Below are 22,151 nucleotides of genomic sequence, written 5' to 3' on the forward strand. Positions count from 1 at the left end.
GCTGAGATGGGATGTCTTCCTGTGATGGTTAGTGCCTCCTGTCAACTTGACAGAACCTAGAATCGCCTGGAAGACAGGCCTCTGGGCATGCCTGTGGGGAATGATCTTGATTGCATTAATTGAGGTGGAACGATCCACTCACTGTGGGTGGCACCATTCCCCAGCAAGGATCCTAGGTTGCATAAATGGAGAAAGGGAACTGACAACAGCACAGACTCATCATTCTGTTTCCTGATTGTGGATATGAGGTGACCAGCTGCTTCCAGCTTCTGTTGTATGACTTCTCTACCACGATAGACAGTACCCTTTTACTTGAGTCAGAAAAAAAGAAAACCAAAAACCAAAAAAACCTTTCTCCCTTATATTGCTTTTGTCTAGTTTTTTTTTTTAATCTGAGCAACAAGAAAAGAAATGAAGGCATTACCCTATACACCTAAGTTCCTTAACACACTGAGGTTCTTTCTTCATGTTCTCAAGGTTTCGTGCTACAGAATCATGTATTCATCATTTAGAGAGGACCACCAGCTCCTGGGCCCATTGGACCCTACACAAAGATTTAGGATGCCCCAGTAGAGACTCCACCTTCCCTTTTGTGGTTGCTTTATTTCAAGGGTTTGAATAATGCTGAGAGATACCTCATCCATAATGAATGGATGAACTTCAGCCAGTTAACTCTGAAAGTTAAACAGTACTTTCCTTTCTAAGACCCATGGAAGGACCCTGCCTTCTACTCTGGGGTCCATTCACCAGAAGTAGGGAATCAACATTATATTACTAAACTGTAGAGTTTCTTTGAAATTCACCGGTTTTCCCATCAGGCCACATTCTCTGTTCCAGAAGCTGACCTAGGGTACCATATGCACTTCTATGTTTCCCTAGTTTGGTTTCCTGTTGCTTTAATAAATCCTGACCAAAGCAAATTAGCTTACATTTCCCCACCACCGTGCATCATTTGGAGAAATCAGGACAGAAACTCAGGCAGGAACTTGGAGTCAGGAATGGAAGCAGAGGTCATGCTATTTACTGACCTCTTCAGCTTGCTTTCTTATATTACCCAGGACCACCTCTCCAGGAGGGGCCTTGTCCCCAATGGGCCAGATCCTCCTCACAAATTAAGAAAATTCTCTCACAGATTTGCCAACGGGCTAATCTGTTAAAGATAATTCCTCAACTGAGATCCCCTGTTCCTGGATATGTCTAATGCCAAGACACATAACTTGTTTTCTTAGTCTCTTCTGCTATGTGACAGTTTCTTAGGTGCTCTTTGCTTTTTTATTTTTATTACTTTGCCAGTTTTTAGGAGTCCTGATTAGATATTTTGAAGAATTAGCTTTGATCTGAACTTGTACAATGCTTTGTGATTAAACTTTTAAAGGTTTGGGTAGAGGTGAAGTGCCAATCCCATTGCATATCTTGAGAAGTATAATAGATGAACAAGAATAAACCCTGTTTGAAACCAAATATTTTTCAGAAGTGACCCCAAAGCAGGGTCTGAGATTTTTCTTGGTACTGTGAATACAAAGGGAAACCTCTCTGTCTCTGCCCCCTTCACTGCTCCTAACCTTCACCCTTTTACTACACCTTCTCTCCCTCTGTTCCTCTATCTCTGCCCCTTTCCTTCCCTCTATTTCTCTAGAAAATTAATAGACTGTATTTCAGGAGTAATGACAACCCCATTTTTCTCCCTTTCGTGTGATGCCATGAGGTAGATATAAGCATTTTACTTTATAGGTTTTAAGTTGTTCACAATCATCTAGCTATTGAAAGACAGAGCTGAAGGTAGAATTCAGGGTCTTTTGACCACATAGCCATGCATGCTTCCTATTAGATAAGACCTCAAACTATGAAAGGCTGTTCAGTTGAACCCATGCACGAAGGAAAAAGCCATAAGGATTCTTCTGTATCTTTCACAAAAGTGTTTACCTAGACACGTACTGCTGTATGGCTTCTCAGAGGAGGTTACATTTGACTTAAGCAAAAAGATCATTCTGGAAAGAAGAAACAGGATTCAAAAATACCCAGATCTCAGAAGAGTGAGCAGGTCAGTGTGAGTGGAGGAGATGTAGGGGAGGGAGATGTTGATCTAGCACCATCTTCCTGGAGTCCTTTCCTGAGGATGTCTGTGAGATCAACCTTTCTCACCTTCTTGTCTCTCTTATGCTAGGACCCAGATGGTGGAGCATCAAGAGCATGAAGCACAGGGTCAAGAGGCTTAAAGCGCATTGTCTCTGCTATTCTTACCACTCTCGCTCCCCTCTCCATCAGCACCTACATCTATCAAATGGGATGGCACTCACTGCCAACGGGATCACTGCTCTGATGAGGGAAGTAGGGGAGAAAACCCAGTAACAATCTAAAAATCATGCCACTTCCAGAAATGGAGCACACCTGAGTCATGATGCCCAAACTCAGGAGGCTCATCAAGAAGGCATGCTGGATGGGATTGGAAGAAAGCCCACACAGGTCCTCACAGGAGTCCCACACCATTGCTTACTTTGTTGCTTTCATTTTAAGAACTCATGGACCAATTTTCCACCAGTTTCTCAGGATTTGATTAGGGGCATTAGCATCTCAGGCCATCTGGTTATGCTGCAGTCTGGGAAATTACATATCCAAGGCTTTGATGGGGCAGTGGATACATTTGGGCCACTACAGCGACCACACATCCTGCTCTGGTCTGAATTAGTTCTCAATGCCCTATTATAGTTCTAGAAAATCACAGCTAACATTGGCATTCTTTGTGAGCTATTTGCAAAATCTCCACCCAAGTCTTCACTGAAAACATGACAGAAATCTTGGTGCTGCGAAGACTGTAGTCTTAGAGAAACCCAGGTTAGGCAGTTTTATCCTAATGAGGTTTAATCTTCACAATCACATCAATATCAAGTTAGAATATGTATGCCTGGCCACAGTCTCACAGCTTTTGAAATGTCTATGTTTATTGCTGAAAATTCACTAAATGGTGTGTGTATGTGAGTGTTTGTGTGTGTGATTGTGTGTTCATGTATGCATGTGTGTACATGCATGTGGAGGCTAGATGTCATTCCTCAGCAACTGTTTGTCTTGTTTATTGAAAAAGAGTCTCACACTGATTTGGAACTTTCAAGTGGTTGCCCCAAAATGTGCCTGTCTCTGCCTCACTGGCTTTAGTTTTAGTATAGGTTCTGGAGATCAGACTCCAGTGCATAGCAAACACCTTACTGACTGAGCCATCTCCCAAGTCCTGAGTACATGGAAGCATGAGAATGAATGCCCTATATTCTCCTAACATTCTGGTTTGTTGAGTGGGAAAAGAATAGGCCTAGGATCACCCGGAGTAGGGTACAAACTTTATTGCTTCCTGGGCTTTGTGAAGCCATAGTGGCATCTCCACTGTGTGGGGCATTCCAGGAAAAATGGCCTCTATGGCAAATTAGTGCAAACTTAGGAACTCCCAAAACATGTCTTTCTTATATTGTGCCTCTGGAAATCCCAGATCCACAATGGATTTCATTCTGCTGAAACCAAAGTGTCAGCAGAGTTGTTCTCTTCCATGGGCTCTAGATGCCATGTCTCTCTCGACATCTAGAACCCACCTGCTGTCTTTGGCTCATAGCCCCACTCTGTCAGTAAAGTCACATGGAGGCACCTCCCCCCCCCCCCCAGCTCTTCTGCTTCCCTCTTCTGGCTTCTTTCTCATGGTTTCTTTGGGAACAGCCACAATCTGAGAAAAATTCTCCATTCTTAAGACTTTTACCATAATCAAATTTGTGAAATTCCCATTGCTCTGTAAGGGACACACTCAAAGGGGCCAGAGACTCAGGGGTCTTCAGGAGCTATTGTTCTGTCTACTGCAACAATTGTACCCAGGGTGGCCATGACAGTGATGGGGAGCATCTCCATTCCTCTGCAAGAGTGTCATAGACAATGCAGGTGAAATTGCCCTCAGGGGGTCGCTGACCATATGAACAGTCACCAGCCATTGTCTTGGGAGGACTCTGGTTCTAATGTGGAGGACTCACTCATATCCACAAGGGGTGGAAGGGTTCCCCACCGTCCCTAGGCCCAATCTTCCTTTCTGCAAGACCGTCAAGCCTGCTCAGCTCAGATGACTATCTCTATGTGTAAGCATGTGCTTGGTCTACCCTCTTTCCTTTAATGGTGACCTTGAATTGCTTCATTGATCCTACCAATCTTTTCTGGAAGAAATAGTCTTCAAGAAGCCTTTGCTCTGGAGAGACAGGTAGCAGAACTGCACCTTTAAGTCTGTCCAAAGATGAAGCCAGACCACATCCTCTTGGCCTCAGTGTGTAGACTCTCACTGAATTTTTTATTTTACTTCAATACTATTTGACAGCCTTAAGAGCGCAGCATAGGAGACTTGGTGGAAATATTACACTCCATGAAGCAGCCCTCATGAGAATTCTCAGAACTTTCTCATATATGTTCTTTATGAGAAGCCAAAGAACAGCCATTTAGTCTCCAAACCAGGGTTCTTCTTTCTAACGGGTGTGTTTCCATCAAATAGACATAGCTTGCTTGCATATATGATCACTTTCCCCCATTTTCACCAGCTATTACGAAGCCCAGAGAGAAAATGGTTGTCCATCTCAGACAAAGCTTTAAAACATCTTAGCCTGTGTAATGCCCATTAGCTTATTTTTCTCCTCTTATCGTCCCTTTTCTCTAATTCCTTCACCATTTTTTTCATTTTAGTTATCATTGATACTATCTGCAAGCCCAGAATAAGGCAGAATAAAAATTATGGTAAGTATCCCAGAATTTCTTTTCATATATGAGAAACACAGTCTTGATGTTTCTATTTGTTCTCAGCACAAAAAGAAAGAGGAAAAAATTCAGTGATAATATATGCAAATTAACTGTTCTGGTTTGCTTTCCGTTACTATGATAAAACATTCTGACCCAAAGCAGCATGATAAGAAGAGGTACATTTGGATTACACTTCCAGGTAGCAGTTCATCACTGAGGGAAGTTGGCGCAGGAAGTCAAATCAAGAACCTGGAGAGAGGAACTGAGGCAGAGGCCACAGGGGAATGCCTTACTAGCTTGCTCAGACCATAAGATTGGGCATCTTCAGCAGCCCCAGCCTGATGCTGAAGGTCTGAAAGGTTACTGGAGAGCTACTACTCTTTAGCTCACATTGGAAGCCTGAAGAAACTGGTTCTACTATCATTGAAGGAGCGCTGCAGCAACAGGATGGATAGCCTTGCCAGCAAGAGTGAAACCAAAGAGGCAAGAAGCAAAGATTCTGCTTCCATGTCTTTTTATCTGGGTGGCTCTTGAAAGATGCCTTCCACATTTAAGGTGGCCTTCCCTAGTAAAACAATCTGACAAAGAAAGTCCTAGTCATGCCCAGGACATTGTATTTTAGTTGATTCCAGAGTCAATCAAGTTGGCAAGTAAGTGTAATGAACCATCACACTGACCCTTGGCAGGACTGAAGCCAGCATCACCATAAGGACAGGTTTTTGTGCTGGCAATGGAAAGAACCCCCACACTTTGTATGCAGAACACACCAAGACCATAAATGCCAGTATTCTAAACGGGTTGCTTGTGGTTAGCAGATTGCTGAAACCAAAAGTACTCTCTTTTCTCAGGGATATTTAGTTTTTATTGTATCTTTACTCATGGTCAGAAGACATCAGCAAATTTGTAAAGGAGATTGAAGATCCGTTTGCAAAGCATTCTGAAATTTTCATGCCCTTGCTTTTGGATGTGAGCTTGTGTTCTTAGAAAGGAAATGCAGAAATGACCTTCGTTGGCTGGGAAAATGACTCTGGTAAGCTGCATCCTACACAAGCGTGAGAACCCAAGTCCCATCCTCAGCATCCATGTAGAAAAGAGAGGTGTGGTGGTGCCTATTGTCCCAGTGCAGGGGAGGTAGAGACAGGGCAATCCCTGGGGCAGGCTGGCCAGCCAGCCTCAGTAAGTTGGGAGCTTTGGGTTCAGTGACAGACTTTATTTAAAAAGATAAGATGGATAATGACTAGGAAAGACACCTGATGACCCAGTGTCAACCTCTGGCTTATACACACACACACACACACACACACACACACACACACACACACACTTTAGAAAACTCTGATAATTGTAAAAAATCAAGGGTTTTTTAAAATCAATACTAACGAAACCTCTCCTAAAACTGAGCTAGAGGAAATCATAAGAACTCATCTCTGAAGCCAGCAAACAGAATCACAACTTAGAAACCTCTCAAATTCTGTCAGATCATGCCTTCTCTTCTGAGTCTGTGCATCCACAGAGTCTAGAGCATGGCATGTGAGTAAAACCACCTCCCCTCAGAGAGATGAAAGTCCCAGGTAAGCCTCAATAGAACATGTCAAGCCTAGTATTTATCCATTGGAATGGCAGACAGTGTGTATTAGACGTACACACCATGACACATTGAAACTATGGAAGAAAAATCCACTGTACCTGAACTATATAGAATAAATTTTGATTTCCTTCACTTTTCCCACTTGGCAAAGATGGTCTGAAAGATTGCACACAGAATACTCCCATGTACGATCACTCTCCTGGGTGTGCTGAGGTTCATGTGCAATTCTCAGTGTGACAGATCAATCTCTGTGCACATTTTTCTCACTTAAGAAAATATGCCAGTGCACAAGTAGATTAGAATGTTACTCTTAAGGATCATGTCAAGCACTGAAATTAATTGAAAAGGACATCATCACTCTCTTGGCATTTTGTATGGCTTCAGTGGGATATGACATGTGTAGGTATCTCATAATTATCAACACAGCACTTAATTACGATGCCAAGATTCAGTGTCACTCTATAAACACTATGCCTGGGACCACTGTGTCCTCACATGACATGCTGAGACCATCCTAGCCCCAGAGGCACCATCTGTGAGGCTCAACCTAACCTCACTACAACAATCAATAAAGGCTTTTGCTCCCCATGTGAGTGCCAACTCTGTGGTGGATTATTCCTACAAATGACAAGCCATGTAAGAATCACAATGTCAATTTCAACTCCATTTGTGCCATCATGACCTTGAAGAAACAGAATCGCCAGCAAACTTACCACTCCACCGCCGGCTGAGTGCACGAGCACAGACATCCCTTCCCGGAGGTTGGCAATCTCAAAGAGCATCGTGTACGCTGTGACGAAGTTCATGGGGAAAGCAGCGGCCTCCGAGAAACTCATGTCATCTGGGATCTTGTAGACAAACTCCACTGGTGTGCAGACTACCTCAGCCCAGGCATTGTAGTTGACAAATGCCATGACACGGTCTCCAATCTGGGAATAAAGAAATACAGAGTTAAAGGAAACTGATTCATGACGGAGTTCTAAGGAGGACTGCGCTCATCGGGAGCTGTCCATAGTACACAATATGCAGTGTTTAACGAGCCATTGAGAGCTTTTAGCTTCCTAACTACCTATCTTCCCTTCAATGTCTCCTCTTCACAGCCATGAATTTAGAAAAACTCATTCTGTCACTAGAATAATACTCCTATTTCTTTTCCTTTACCTCCTCTCTTATTTCTTTTCCTCCTTCTTTTCAAGCAGTCTCATGCTCTCTAGGATGGCCTAAAATTTACTACGTAGCTGAAGGTGACCTTAACTTCTGATCCTCTTCTCTCCACCTTCTGAGAACTGGGGTTTTAGGTATGCACCAGTATGTCTGGTTTTATGCACTGCTGAAGTCTTGAACCGAGGACCTCGTGCATGCTAGATAAGCACTCTACTAATTGAGCTATATCCTTGTTTTCTGCCACTAGGATTCTGAAGACTGTTTAGGTGGTAGCAGAGGCTTGAAGAGTATCAGTACACCTGACAGAGGTAGGATGATGCACATCCTTCATCTCTCCTTCCCCAGCTGTCATTCACCCAAACCTCATGCCCTTCCTTTAAGGCTTCTTTTAGCCCTCATAGCCAAGTAAATACCCTTGGACTTATATGGATTTCTTTCCATGAGAGGTTGTTGTATTTGCATATTTGATTATAGCAGAAAAAACCATTTGCTGGGCAAAACCAATTCTATACTGAGCTCTAACCTCCATATTACATCAGTTGTTTAGTCTCCATGACAGCTTTCTGGGGTAGTAGCCCCACTACTCGCTTGTTGACACTGAAGGTGCATTATGTCTCTGCTCCGAGGTCACACAGACAAAGAGCTGTCTGTTTCCACATATATCATATACATCATTTCATACTATCACAGTGCTCTCCCGCCATGATTGTTTATGTAAGCCCCCTCTCGGCCTTGAATTCCAAGCACAGGTGGTATAATGGTAAATGAGTTACAGTTCATACTCTTAAATTGTTCTCATCGTCTGAAAAATTGCAGGTGGAAAATACTTTGGGTGGTGGGGCTTAGGAGGCAACTCTTCCTGGAAGGAATATTTCAGTAGAAAATCAACTCTTAAGCTGATGATGTGAGCATGGCAATGTTTCAGACAGTGGCCCAAAGGAGTGAAGTTTTTCATGTGTGGAAGGGTCAATGTGTTCCAAGAGATTCCACAGTAGTCTGCTTCCTAAAACCAGACAGTTCTGTTTATTTAAGGATAAGATTGCTGCAACCTCAGTGTGTGGATGTCACAATGTCTATAAAGACTTTCCTGTCTATCCTGGAACCTATCAGATCTGGGTTAAGAGGAGCTCAGTTAGATGATACAGATGGGGACCAAATCTATTGTGTTCTAAGAGAATCTGCACATCTCTGTCCCAATGTCAGGGCATCCCTGCTGGAGCTGAGAGAGCTCAATTTAGGAGAGGTATCTGAGTCACTGAGCCCTGGTTTGCCTTGCCAGCAATAGGAACAATGCAGTCTTCTTGGTTTGAGAGGACAATTAATCACTAGGATGATGATGGCTGGGCACAGAGGAGTAGTTGCTACTTACATCTTTCCTTTTTGCTGGAGATTTAAATGGCTTAGACATAAACAGGTTCTCCTGTCTCTGGACCCGACCCCCTGGTCTAGACAGTGAGCAGTCCTTGCTCAGACTTACCTGTGGCTCTAGTCTAAACTTGCCTTCTTTTTTCTCATCTCTCAAGTCTGGAAGTAATCCTGGACTCATTGAATATTGGCTAGAAGTAGTCCTCCACTTTGATGGACATAGTTCAGTTTCAAGCTTAAACATAAATATATTTTATAATTTCTGCAGGGGTTTCTGAAATTAGAATCTGATGGAAATTAAAGTTCCCTTCCCTACCTCCCTATTTCAAGACATTTTGATCCTTTATAGCCAATATATTAAAATCTTTCAGGGGCCATGGAGGCCAGGTTCTATTAGCCTCCTTCCTTACATGACACATCATAGAGTATCCAACCTATCTTCTAACTGAGTTACTTAACCACTCTATTTTAGTCATGAGGGAATCAGATAAACCAGGGTAGCTGAAATTCTTCTAAAACTTTCTTCTCCTTGGTCATTAGGATGTCTTTGACAGAAGCATGGCTAAATGGGATGAGGTTTCCAGACATCCCTCAACATGCCTTTAGAACATTCAGTATTTTCAGGTAGATTGAAGCTCCCACTGGGGTGAGGATGAACTGCAGGCTGAAGGTCAAGTTGAAGAGAACATTGGTGCTGAATTTTACAGGGTTCATCCTCACTCATTCCTTGCACATATTTTTGTAACATTGGGGTGAGGGTGGGAACATGGGTAAAGACCATGAGATTCTAGGAACTGTGACTTAGGCTTTAGTGATGTAAATCTGGGGTTTGCTTCTACTTTCTACCTTCTAGCCTCACAGAGAATTATTGATTATTACACCTTTTGAACCAGAGGAAATAGTAAAACCCTTCTCTCTCTCTCTCTCTCTCTCTCTCTCTCTCTCTCTCTCTGTGTGTGTCTATGTACTATAGTTAGAGTAAAGATGACTGCTCTTCAAAGCTGGTTATGGTGTGTTCTTATATGTCAATCTCCCTGCCTTTCTTCTGAGATCCCAGTTATGAGTGAGAAACCTAGAATTTGATATGTAGTAAGTTTTCAGATGCCTCCTCAATTTTATATGACTGATGTTGCTGCAGTATTTCATTAGATTGTTTGTTTGTGTGTGTGTGTGTGTGTGTGTGTGTGTACCAAGCACTTGTGTGGAAGTCCAAGGACAACTTGTAGTTCTCCCCTTCAACCTCGCGTGTTACAGGGATTAAACTAAAGTCACCAGGCTTGATGGCAAACACCTTTATTCAAATGACACCTTACCAGATACTGTGCTTCAGTTTTTATGGACTAAGTTGTATTTAGTTTGTATTAAGACAGTAGGAAGATTCATGCATGCATTTTTTCAAAATAAAATGTATTCTCCACTTGTGTGGAGAATATCACATGTGAATGAAAACAGAATAATGGAATAAACCACTTACGTGTTGCCCTCTTCCTGAAGCCATTAATCCCTCACCAATTCTATCCCATTGTCAGTTTGAGATTCCTTGACTTAAATTATTTTTTTTAATCTAAAGCCCTTTTTTATCCATTCCTGAAGTAGTTTATGATTTGCAAATGATAACTTAAAAGGTATCAACCAGGTAAATACTTTAAGGTATCATTTTATAAAATAATTAACTCGCCTTACTTTTGTGTTTTGATTGCGAGGCCTGAGATGTTGGGAATGGTAGCTATAGATGGAACAAGGGACTGTGCACTTAGTTACTACAAAACCAAATAGTCTTAATAGCTACGTTAAGTAAGTATGAAAAAGGAATAAGACTTGTCCAGCCCACTTCCTCAAACTGTTGCCAAGAGCAACAAAGATAGTATATGAAAAAAATCCTAAAAAATAAGCAAACCAATAAAATCACGAGATTTTTGGAAATTCCTATCATTAAAAACATGGTTAATGTTATCTAGCTCAAAATGAGAAAATAAATATTACTGGTACTATTTCAAATGTGTCTTATGTAGCTTTACTTCCTCACAGATTCTAGATGGTTATTGCTGCTTACGTCAGACTTAAAATTTTACCTCGTATCCTTTCACGCTGTCCCCCAGAGCTTCAACAATCCCAGAACACTCGAATCCTGGCACCAAGGGTGTCTTAGGAGGGTTGTCAATATTCCCTTGTCGCACCATCAGGTCAATGAAGTTCAAACCGCTGTGGACAGCAAGCAGAAAGGAAGAGATTCAAAATGAGATTTTCCCCCAGAGCATCACTGCGGCCTTTTCTTCCCTTCCCCTGCCTTCTGTCTTCTCCCTCTTTTCCTCTCCTTCCTTTTGTAAAAAAAATTTCCTTCTTGCCAAAGTGTCCCTGATAGTAATGCCACTTAGCTAGATATCAGCAATAAAACAAAATTCAATTATCTCTATGCGGATAAGTAATTCTTTCCCGGCACTGAAGATCGCTGCAGTTCACGTACTAATTTGGCCCCTTATCCTCCCTCAGAGTCTGTTTGCGCTTATCCCGAAAACACAGAGTGACTAGATTGATCACTAGACTTTCTAGCACGTAATCCAAGGGAACAAATATACTAGGGCGTGGTTATGAACAGACAAATGGAAAGAAGCCAGACACAATGCCTACTGGTCGATCTATGAGACAGAAAGAGAAAAGAGACCTGATTTAAAAGGGTTCAAGACAACCAACCACCTCTCCTCGATCATCACATATATTTATGCCAGCACTGTGCCCAAGCAGCACCAGTAATAGTGAATGGGACATATCAAGAGACTGCATTAGTTCTTATGGGAGGAATGTGGCTCAGAGAAGGGCTATCAAAGGATGGCCCCAGTGGTGTGAGAATACAGAATCTAAGTCCAGTCTGGATGAGAGAAGTGTCTTAGTTAGGGTTTCTATTGCTGTGACAAAACATCATGACCAAAAAAACAAGTTGGAGAGGAAAGAGTTTATTTGGCTGACACTTCAGCATTGCTCTTTATCACTGAAGGAAGTCAGGTCAGGAACCCAAGCAGGTCAGGATTCTGGAGACAGGAACTGATGAAGAGGCCATGGAGGGGTGTTACTTACTGGTTTGCTTCCCCTGACTTGCTCAGCCTGCATTCTTATAGAACCCAGGACCAACAGCCCAGGATGGCACCACCCACCATGGGCTATGCCCTCCCCCATTGATCACTAAATGAGAAAATGTCTTATAGCTGGATCTGAAAAAGGCATTTCCTCAGCTGAAGCTCCTTCCTCTGATGACTCTAGCTTGCATCAAGTTGACACACAAAACCAGCCAGCACAAGAAGTTAGAGTGTTTTCTGTTAGCTTATTACTTTAAAAATGAGACAGTCATGAAACTTACATCTAAGCCACAGGAAATCATATGCGCAATTTCACTGATGCCATCAATGTACCCAATGGCTTTGTGTACGTTGGCTTCAATCTAGAGATGCATTTAACTTCATTTGCTGACTGCACAGAGGAACACATCTCATTGAAAACACGCCTTTTATCAAGAGATGCAGTCTTTATAAGCTTCTCATTTTCATTAGCTACCATTTAAAAGAAATGATTCCATCTAACCCAAGGTCCACTAGCAACGGCCCAAGCAAGAAAGCTTGACTGATTTTGAACACAGAGGCCTCTTTGACTCTAACTTGATTGGTGTCCCCTGCTCTCACTCATTAGTCTCATCCTTACAGGATGGAGGAAGGCAAAGAGGATGATTTCCTTGAAGGATGGGTTTAAGAGTCGACATTTTCTCAGGATCCTCCTGATTTGTGAGTGAAGAGAGGTCCCCAACTTGCTTCAGGTGATGGATCTCTTGTAAGGAGCCCTTTGGAAGACGACTGTGAGCCTTATGATACTCCTTAATTTCTATAGTTCCTAGCATGCAATGGTCCTACAGTCGCACCATAAAGAAAGTGCTCCAAGAACGCCTGCTAAACAGAAGGACTAGGCATGGATATGTGAATGCTTGCACTGCAGGTCGAAAGCACCTTTTTCCAACACCAGAAGTATGAGAATACTTGAAATGGATGCTCAGATTTCCAGGAGTTCTACTTTGATGTTTTTAAATAATCATTTCTGTCATTTCTTAGTCAAATTGTTTTCCAACAATAAGTCCTGTTTCTTAAAGATCTGGGGATATGGAGGTCAAAGCTCAACTCCACCACTTCTAACTATATGAATAAATAACTTGGCTTCTCTGCCCTCAGTTTCCCCATCTGAAGGCAAGGGTTAGGCAGCACCCACAGGCTTGTTGTGAAAATTAATGAATTGTGAAGCCCTGAAACACGGTATCGGCTTCATAGAATGTATTCAAGAAACATCAGGCTTACAGTGCATATTTTCAGTTAAGAAGGCAAGAAGTACGAACATTTGAGGAAGCCTCACACCTCTTTTTAAAATAAAATAGGGGGTGTGTTGGACAAAGAAACCATTCCAGAGCTTACATGGGACAACATCAACTACATACAAACCTCGCTTATGTGAAAAGGTCCATTGTTCTAAGTCACGGTAGAAAAATAAAAAGAATTTCTGTGTCTCGAATCCAGCACTCCACCTCACCCACGCACAGTTCAGCTCACTGTCTCCCTTTGTGTGATAACTTATGGTTTTCTGAAACCCAGATAGCAAAATGCCAGAAAACAACCACTCAGCCATTTTGAAACCACAGCCACCCTGGAGAAGGCTTCATGTTAGATGCCCATTACACCGCTCAAGAAGGCTGTCTTCAATCGCCTTCAGCATGAAGTGGACCTAGTGGCTATGAGCTGAGATCCGTGCTACTGAATTCTCAGTGAGAAGAGTTAAGATTTACTGTTTCCACACTAAGATACTCGGTGATTCCATCAGGGCATGGGGAATGCCCCTGTTCCCGGGAGACAAGCACTTCAGGGTCTGTTTCGGTACAGGAGACCTGACCTATTGCCAGTGGACTACATGTATCCATGGCATCTTCTGCATCTTCTTGAAACAGAGATAGCTTGAGTTTGTTAGGAGTTTGATTTGTGGTAGGGACTGTACTGAGGATTTTGTTTGATTATTTTAAACTCAACAATACTCCCATGAGCAATGAACTGTGGTACCTATTTCCAAGTGAGGAAACCAGAGACACAAAGATTAAGCCAGTATTAGCTTTAAAAAACATGAAAGGATTTGACTTCAAGCATAATATAAACTTGAGCCTTTATAGAGGCCAGAGGACATTGGGTGGCCACCTCTATCATGATCCAGTTTATACCCTTGAGACAGTCTTTTCACTGAATTCGAAACTATGCTGGCAGCCAGCAAGCCCCAGTGATGCTCCTGTTTCTGCCTCCCTCAGTGCTGAGGTCACAGTCATGTATGATGCCACATCTGGCTTCCATGGGCACCACGGAATTTGAACTCAAGTTCTCAAGCTTGTAGAACAAGTGTTCTTATCATCTGAGCCATCTCCCCAACCTCCTGAGTAGGCTGCCTTTCCATGAAAACTTCTCCAGCAATCACGCTGGGGGAATTGGCAAGCCCGAGGGCAGCATGTATAACTCCTTACCCCTTCCCACTTGTCAGCAGCTCAGTGTGCCAAAAGAAAGTCCAATACTGGAAGCGTGGCCATTCATAATCCAAGCAGAAACTCTTCTTTTTGAAGAAAAAAAAATTATTCTTAATGATTTGTGTGTGTTTGTGTCTGCCTCTGCATATGTGTATATGAAGCAGGCACCTGAGGAGACTAGAGGCATGGGAAACCCATGAACTTGAAGTTACAGGCATCTGCGAGCCACCTAATGTGTGTTCTAGGAACTGAACGTAGGTCCTCCACAAGAGCAGTGTGCAATCTTAACACTAAGCCATCTTCTTGTGAATTTCTGGTATCCACGGAAGCCAGAAGAGGGTACTGAATCCCCTGGAACTATAGTTACAGATGGCTGTGAGCTACCATGTGAGTGCTGGGGACTGAACCTGGATCTCCGAGAAGAGCAGCCAATGCTCTTAACTACAGGGTCATCTCTTCAGCCCCAGGGAACACTTTTAATACGGGCAAATAAATTATTCCAACAAAATGGTTGCTCCCTAAAAGTCAGTAAGTGGAAATATTCCGAAGAGAACAATTTGGTGCCCCATCATGCCTCCTCCTCTCTAAATTTCTTGTTTTTCACACATCTTTCTACTGGAATTGCTTTCCTTGAATTCCCCGTGTGGTTTCATAAAACCCAAACCTACAAACTAACAAGCCCCATCATCCACCACCCGCCGAAGCATTATTTTTTCAGACAAAGCAATGATCTTAGAAATACGGAAACAAAAGCCAAGGAGTGAAGATTGTTGACCTCAGCGTCACGGTACTTAAGGTTTTAATTTTCCATGGCTACAAAAGCAAAACAAAACAGTGGACCTATCTAGCCATGTGGCTTCACAGATTAAAAGAAATGGGTTATTTTAAGATATAAGAGTTATCCAGAAATACGCTTAAGCTATTGGCCAAAGAGTATTGCAATTAATACAGATTCCTATGTAATTATTTTGGGAGTCTGGGCAGCCGGGAAATGAATAAGTAACCTCCCCCAACAATGGCCAGTGATTATGCTAGATAACATTTATGAGACACTTACTGCATCCAAGACTAAGTGGTTTATACATATGATTTCATTTACTTTCTACAACACCCATAAATAATGCTTAGGGACAATGATATTATCCCAATTTTATAAAGAACAAAATGAGGGCCTGTTGAAGTTCACAATGTCAAGATGTGAGTGATATGAACCCAGAATCTCCATACTTCCTTCATTTGGAAGAGATCTCCCAGCATTCTTAACTACAAAGACTGGACCTCCGTGTCCGGCATGTGGAGCACCTGATGTTCACCAAGCGGTATTCTCGGTCTTGGAAGCTTAGAATAAACACATAGGACCAAACTCCTAAAAGCTCACTGAGTGTGATGAGGACCTCTGTGCTGCATAGAGGCAGCACATTCACGTGACCACCAGGGGTGTGCTGAGAGAGAATCTAGATAGAAGTCAAAACACAGATGCCCGAAAGATTTTATCAAAGAAGTGTTTCCGAGACTCTCTGCCATCACCAAAGGTATATTTAACACCTTTGCTTTAATTTTCTCCCTTCTACATGAGAGGGTGGTTTGACTTCCTTGGGGGTTAGGCCACGGTGCTGGTGTGGATCCAGTGGTGATGAGTACTTGTGCCACAGAATACCTCTCACACAAGTGCTCCAGAGTGTGAGCCTCAGCGTCCACCACCATTCTCATAACACACAGAGGGTATCAGGGGTCAAGTTCATGGGGAAATCGACTCCAAGACTGAGATTTGTGTGATTCTGATAGTAAATGTTCTAGGGAACAATGGTTGGATCATCTGAGGAAAAGCTGGCTTCGGCAGAGGAGAAGTTGATTTCTGATGTACTAATACAGAGGTCTCAGAATCCATGAACACTTCTATTCTTTTAGCAGCTCTTAGTCAAGACAAGAGATTGTCCTGAGTAGTCACAGTTTGAGAGTGCAGAGAGAGGAGGAAGGGAAGAAGGGATGGATGGAGGGAGGGAGGAAGGAAGGGAGGGAGAGAGGGAGAGAGAGGAAGAGGGAGGGAGAGAGAAAGAGAGATCGATCTTGGACATGGGGATACCTTCTCCTGAAATTAATTCTGTAGAAGGTGATGGGCTGGCTATGAGCTGTCAGTAGTCATTACTCCCAGAAACAGGATGAATAAAGACTGGGGCCCTAAAATAATGTTCTGGTGACACATGGTAGAATCCACAAGAGCTGTAGTGCAATACTTGCTTAAGGCTTTTAGCCCCTCATGGTCATGGAGCAGTTGTTACTTGTGAATATTTAAGGGTGTCTTTGTGTGGTGGTCCCTGAGACAGAAAGGCTTACATGTTCTAATAACTAATTATGTAAAACATGAAATCTGAATAACACCATTAATTAAGGATGTAAAGTAGTAAGAGGAAAGGAAAATGAGGAATTCAAGAGGTCAAAGAACAAAGAAAGGGGCAGAGACTGAGGACAAAGAAAACAGAAAGTGTTTAGCTTGCAGCACCACCAAAGTATTTGCATATTTCTTGGGGGTAAAAATCCTTATTAAGGACTCTGGATTGACAGCTGGGGAAACTGAATGAGATTAAATTAAGCCTTCTGAATGTGGGTGACACTTATGTGGCTTGATCTGTTGAGGGGGTCCGGCAATGGGACCAGAACGTATCCTGGGTGCATGAACTGGCTTTTTGGAGTTCATTCCCTATGGTGGCATACCTTGGTCAGCCTTTATACATGGGGGAGGGGTTTGGTTCTGCCTCAACTTGGTATGCCAGACTTCTTTGACTCCCCAAGGGAGACCTTACCCCCTCTGAGGAGTGGATAGGGGAAAAGATAGGGTGGTTGGAGAAGGAGAGGGAAGGGGAATTGGGATGGGTATGTAAAACAAAAACAATTAATAAAAATATGTTTATTTTAAAAAGTCCATATTAAATCATATCCAAGTGCTTTTTATAACTCTGTAGGAAGCTAAGGTCACAGAATACTGTGGGATTTGGCATCAAGGGAAACCTCGCCAAATTCCACGTGGAATTTGACACCCAATGGGTATCAAAGGCCCCCTCATCTAGGACAGCCTCCAGCAACAATGAGAAGGACCAAGTAGATCTGATGTGAGGCTCTGGTCAAGCAAAAACAGCAGAGAAAATGAGCCGCTCTTTATTCTGGTCTTGTCTTCCTGATAATATGTTCATCAAAGCAGTTAACTCCAACCCGGATAGGGTCAGAGAAGCAAATGTTTGATTCATTTCATTTCTTAAGAACTGAAGTTTGGGTACCTGTTTGTTACTCCCAGTTGATGGCATAAGCATGCCCGGGAAAATACGCCTTGACTGATCTCAGAAAACTCTCACTCACATTTTTTTCTTTCTTGGCTTTTTAAACACTTGTTTTGATATCTCAAGACTGTGAAAATCATCTGCTCTTGGAAGGAAAATTATGTGCAAAGCAAGGACACCTTGTATATGAAACCCGAATAGCATCATCTTCTGTGAGGGTAGCCAGAACCATTCTGAGTGAATCACGCCAAAGAGTAGCCCCACATCCCATAAAAGGTGCAAACAGTGTGTTTTAGATGGCCCAGCCCCTTTCTTCCTATTTCTCTTGACAGTAGGTAGTCCTCTTGAGGTCTGGCTCCACATAATTCTGCTCACTCCTTCTATTCACAATTGTTAAGTAAACAGCCTTTACATCCTTATGATATATAGGGAATTCCCTGATCCATCTGACATTTTTGCATAGCCTATCATTCTCTTATTAGTAAATGATGGGACTGTTGCCCCACCCAGATCCCTTTCTCTATAACATGAACAGTGATGGTGGATGCTATTAGCAAAGGCTATAGCTGTGTGAGTTCTTTATTGCCACTGTGTCTGGGAAAGGAAATATATTCATATCATCTGCCTAAATTAGTATTCAAGACACACTTCAGTAGTATTTTCACCATGTAATAAAATAGCCGAAGAGACATATTGAGAATGTAAATATCCAGAGCCAGTTTTCAACAGAAACAGCAAAGCGTGGCACAAATAAGCTCCCCTTGATGCCAAGACTAATGTTTTTGATTCGGGGGGGACTTGCAGTTATTTAGCTACTCAACCCCTGGGAGCAGCAGATGGTATTCATTCCTATGATGGTTGCTGAAAAGGTTAACATCTTTATGTTCCATGTTTTATTCTGACCAAAACATGAGCTTCAGGAGGGATCTTGGCAGCAGTGGATGGCACAGAACATTCATTCTCATCTAATCTATATTCAGCAGACCTCTGTGTTTTGGGGGTTGGCTAGGCAATGATGTTACAACACTGACAGTGACATCTGGGCTTCCCAGGAGTTCAGAGCTCAGCAAGCAAATGACTACACAGTGTGACAATTCCATGGGAAGCTGCTAGCCAAGGGTCATGGCTAGCAGGGGGAAAGTAGCTATTCCCTCATCCCGTTGGGAGTGGTACATCTCAAAGGACAGAATGGGATGGGCAGGCTCTTTGCCTCTATTCTTCAAACCCTTCATCCCTAGCCCACCTCTCCATGGAGAGGGAAAAGGTTCAGAGTGACCCCAGCTTGATTTCTCCATAAAGCCACAGAGGACCCAAGGAGTCCCACGTAGAAACAATCCACTTTTGCTGTCATAGGGCAGTTATGTCCCAAGACATTGCTGCTGGTGGGCAAGATGTGTAAGAAAACTATTGCTTCAGTCGAACAAATGGAGAGAGGTGAAGACTGGCAGCACAGTTGTCTCTATCTTCCTGGGGTGATGGGAACAGATTAGCCAATAAAGTAGCCACTGGACACACAAGTGGCTATCAAACACTTAAAATGCGGTCATCATGACTGAATACAGTAGTCACTGCTATGGTAGCTGTGACCAAATACTTGACTTAGGAAGAAGAATGTTTCATTTTGATTAACATTTAAGACCCTGTAGTCTCCAGTTTCTTGCTCCATTGATTCTGGGCAAGGGGAGAAACAGGCTAGCATGGCAGTGGGAGTGTGGAGAAGGAGGCTGTTCACTTCACGGCACACAGGAAGCAAGGAAGCAAGAAACTGGGGACTAACAACCTAAAGTCCAAGAGATCAACTTTTTCCATCTATGTCCCACCAGTTGAAGCTTCCAGAACCTTCCAAAAGAGTGCTCACAGCTGGGGACCAAGGGTTCAACACAAGAGCCAGAGAGGGACGTTTCAGATTCAAACCCTAGCACTAAAGAATGGAATTTCAAATGTTGTTTCATTAATATTTAGGTGTCACTATGCTAAAAATGAGACAGTAGCGGAATCATGATGTTCCTGCCTTCCCCGTGGATAATTAGCGGCTCTAGAAGTGTGTTGTTCAAAAATGTTCAGCACGGGATACATCAAAGGCTTGCAAACAATGCTTCTCCGACTGGAGACACAAATGGGAAGACATCTGAGAGTTTCTGGTTTTCCTCTTTCCTTTCTTCTCTTTGTTAATAAAATTATGCCTCAGCTCGGCTTGTCATGCAGCCTGGGGTGTACACTGGGGTAGCAGGAAGGGGGAGAACCAAGCAAATCAAAGGCTTTCTGCACTGACAGCTTTGGAAAGGGCCAAGGTTTACCCCTGGGAAGTGGAATGTGTGAAAGACCAGACAGCAAGAAGAGAGTTTAACATCTGGATGGCTCAGTTGGTAAACTACTTGTCACGTAGCGTGAGTGCCTTAACTCAGATCTCCAGGACCCCGTGAAGAGCAATGCAACCATTGTAATACCAGCACCAGGGAGGCAGACAGAAGGGGCATGAGGCTTGCTTGCTAGCCAGTGTTGCTAAATTGGGGAGCTCTTTGTCAATAAGAGAGCCTGTCTCAAAATGAATGAATGAATGTATATGATAGAGAAGAAGAAAGGAAGACTCTGCACCAAGGTCTTCTATCCATGAACACTCGTGGAAATACACATATGGGAAGTGGGGTGGAGGAAGAAGAAGAAGAGGGTGAGGGAGCAGAGTATGAAGAGAGCAGAGATCATCTGAAGAAAGCAGAGGCATTTGGGGCGTCAACAGGAAAACACTATTTTCAAGACCTTTCTCCGTTGCTCTAATGGACCCAGCTTTCTTGTTTTCTAGAGAAGGCTGGATTGACACAGCTTTCAGCGACAGTGATGTAAGAAGTTTGCTCTTTATTCAGGAGTGAGCGAGCCCAGCTATGCTGAAGAAAGGAACGAGTGTGACTAGGAAAAGAAGAGCAAAGGCGCAAGGAAGGAACCAAGGGGCTGGCTGACAGCACAGACCTTGCAGCCTGGAGGAGGCAGGAGGTGATGATGGCCTTTGCTGGCTATTGTCTAGCATCCCAGAGGTGCTGATCGTTCCTCTGGTCACATCAGGGAGGCCCTCAGAACTGAAGCTGCATCAGGAAGTGTGGAGGATGCATCGGCCCCTGCGTGAAGCATCTCCATCTCCGCCTGAAGGTTGAGTCAGAGTGTATGACAAAATCCCCAAACGGAACAATTTCCGTGAGTTTTGCTGGGAGGATAAAAAGAATCCAATTACAAAAATCACTCAGACCAATCATAGGAACGGTGGGCTTAATAGCTCTCCATTAGCTGACTGAACTAGAGGTAGCAGAGATAAATGAAAAAGCAATTCTCTTTGATCCTAGGCAAGGCCTGCTTTTCTTCTCCCACCAAAGATGATAAGTAACTATTTGGGGAAGAAAGAGAGAGCTAGGGAAAGTGAGAGAGACTCATGAGAGTTCACACGAATCCCAGGATGCAAACTACCTACATGGGGCGGGGCACTGCCCTTTGTGTATCAAAAGGGTTTAACCTTTTCTTGAGGGAGAAGAAATGGGCCCAAGAATCTAGGCTCAAATGAAGACAGCTATGATGTATGGATGTTGTGTTAGCTACCAATCAAGCTGCTTTCCCACTCCAGGGGCTCGTGCCTATGACAGGTCAGAGAATCAAAGGTGCATAAAGAGGTATAGAATGGACGCTGGAGACAGACACACTCTGTCTTAAATATAAGCTCTCTATCTTATTGTCTGGGTGATTATTATTTATTTATTGTGGAGTGCGAAGGTTCGAGCTCAAAGTCTCGCCCGTGCTAAGGATGCATTCTACCCCTGACCTCCATCCCTAGCTCAGATCCTGAACAAATTCATTCACCTCTCTGATCTTGTTTTCTCATCTGCTGTCATAGAGATCGCTACAGAATGCTCAGAATAGTGTCTGTGTCGCAAAGAAAAGATTCCATGAGTCTTTTATGATATTAGTAATGATACAGTAATAATATGACTAATGTATGAATGATAAGGAAATGACGATAGCATTCTTAAATTATTTTCAAACAGTGGGAGTTGGACACAAATAGATGTATGATCTAGATGCTTCAGGGACAATTGGGACAAAATAGGGCGACAGGAAAGGGTCATAATTAAAAGGACAAAAAAGGAGAACTACATTTCTGAGAACCCATACAATCCCCCATAGGAAACACACCCAACTGTCTGAAGATTGAGGAGTGGGGGTTGGAGGCTAATGTGTCCATATAAAGATGGAGGCAGAGTCATAGAAATATCATTTCTTTCCAAATTCTGTTCTTGATACACAGGCATTGAGGGATGCCTGAGTAAGTGCTCCCAGAATAACAGTTATCAGAGGCAGCCCCCGGGGTTCTCTTGACAACCCTGGTCTCCAGTACTTGGTGGACACAGAGATCAATAGGGAGAAAATTACAGAGCATTCTCAGAAGTCACAGCCCAGAGAAGGTAGTTATTAGAGAGCAGGGAAGTAACTTCGGGTTCCAAGG

General features: G+C 43.0%; 1 protein-coding gene across 1 annotated transcript in view; it reads right to left on the reverse strand.

Moving 5' to 3' along the window:
* Positions 1 to 22,151, reverse strand: part of Vat1l (vesicle amine transport 1 like) — a 147,654-nt gene that overhangs the window by 114,815 nt on the left and 10,688 nt on the right. The window contains exons 2-3 of the mRNA XM_041650853.1: positions 10,939 to 11,068; positions 7,051 to 7,266 (exon numbers count right to left, since the gene is read on the reverse strand). Of these exons, the coding sequence (XP_041506787.1) occupies positions 7,051 to 7,266; positions 10,939 to 11,068 (346 nt within the window). The remainder of the gene's footprint in view (positions 1 to 7,050; positions 7,267 to 10,938; positions 11,069 to 22,151) is intronic.

Source organism: Microtus oregoni, unplaced genomic scaffold (assembly GCF_018167655.1).
Source record: "Microtus oregoni isolate MIOR12 unplaced genomic scaffold, Mior012 000004F_ref0000308, whole genome shotgun sequence".
Lineage (NCBI taxonomy): Eukaryota > Metazoa > Chordata > Mammalia > Rodentia > Cricetidae > Microtus > Microtus oregoni.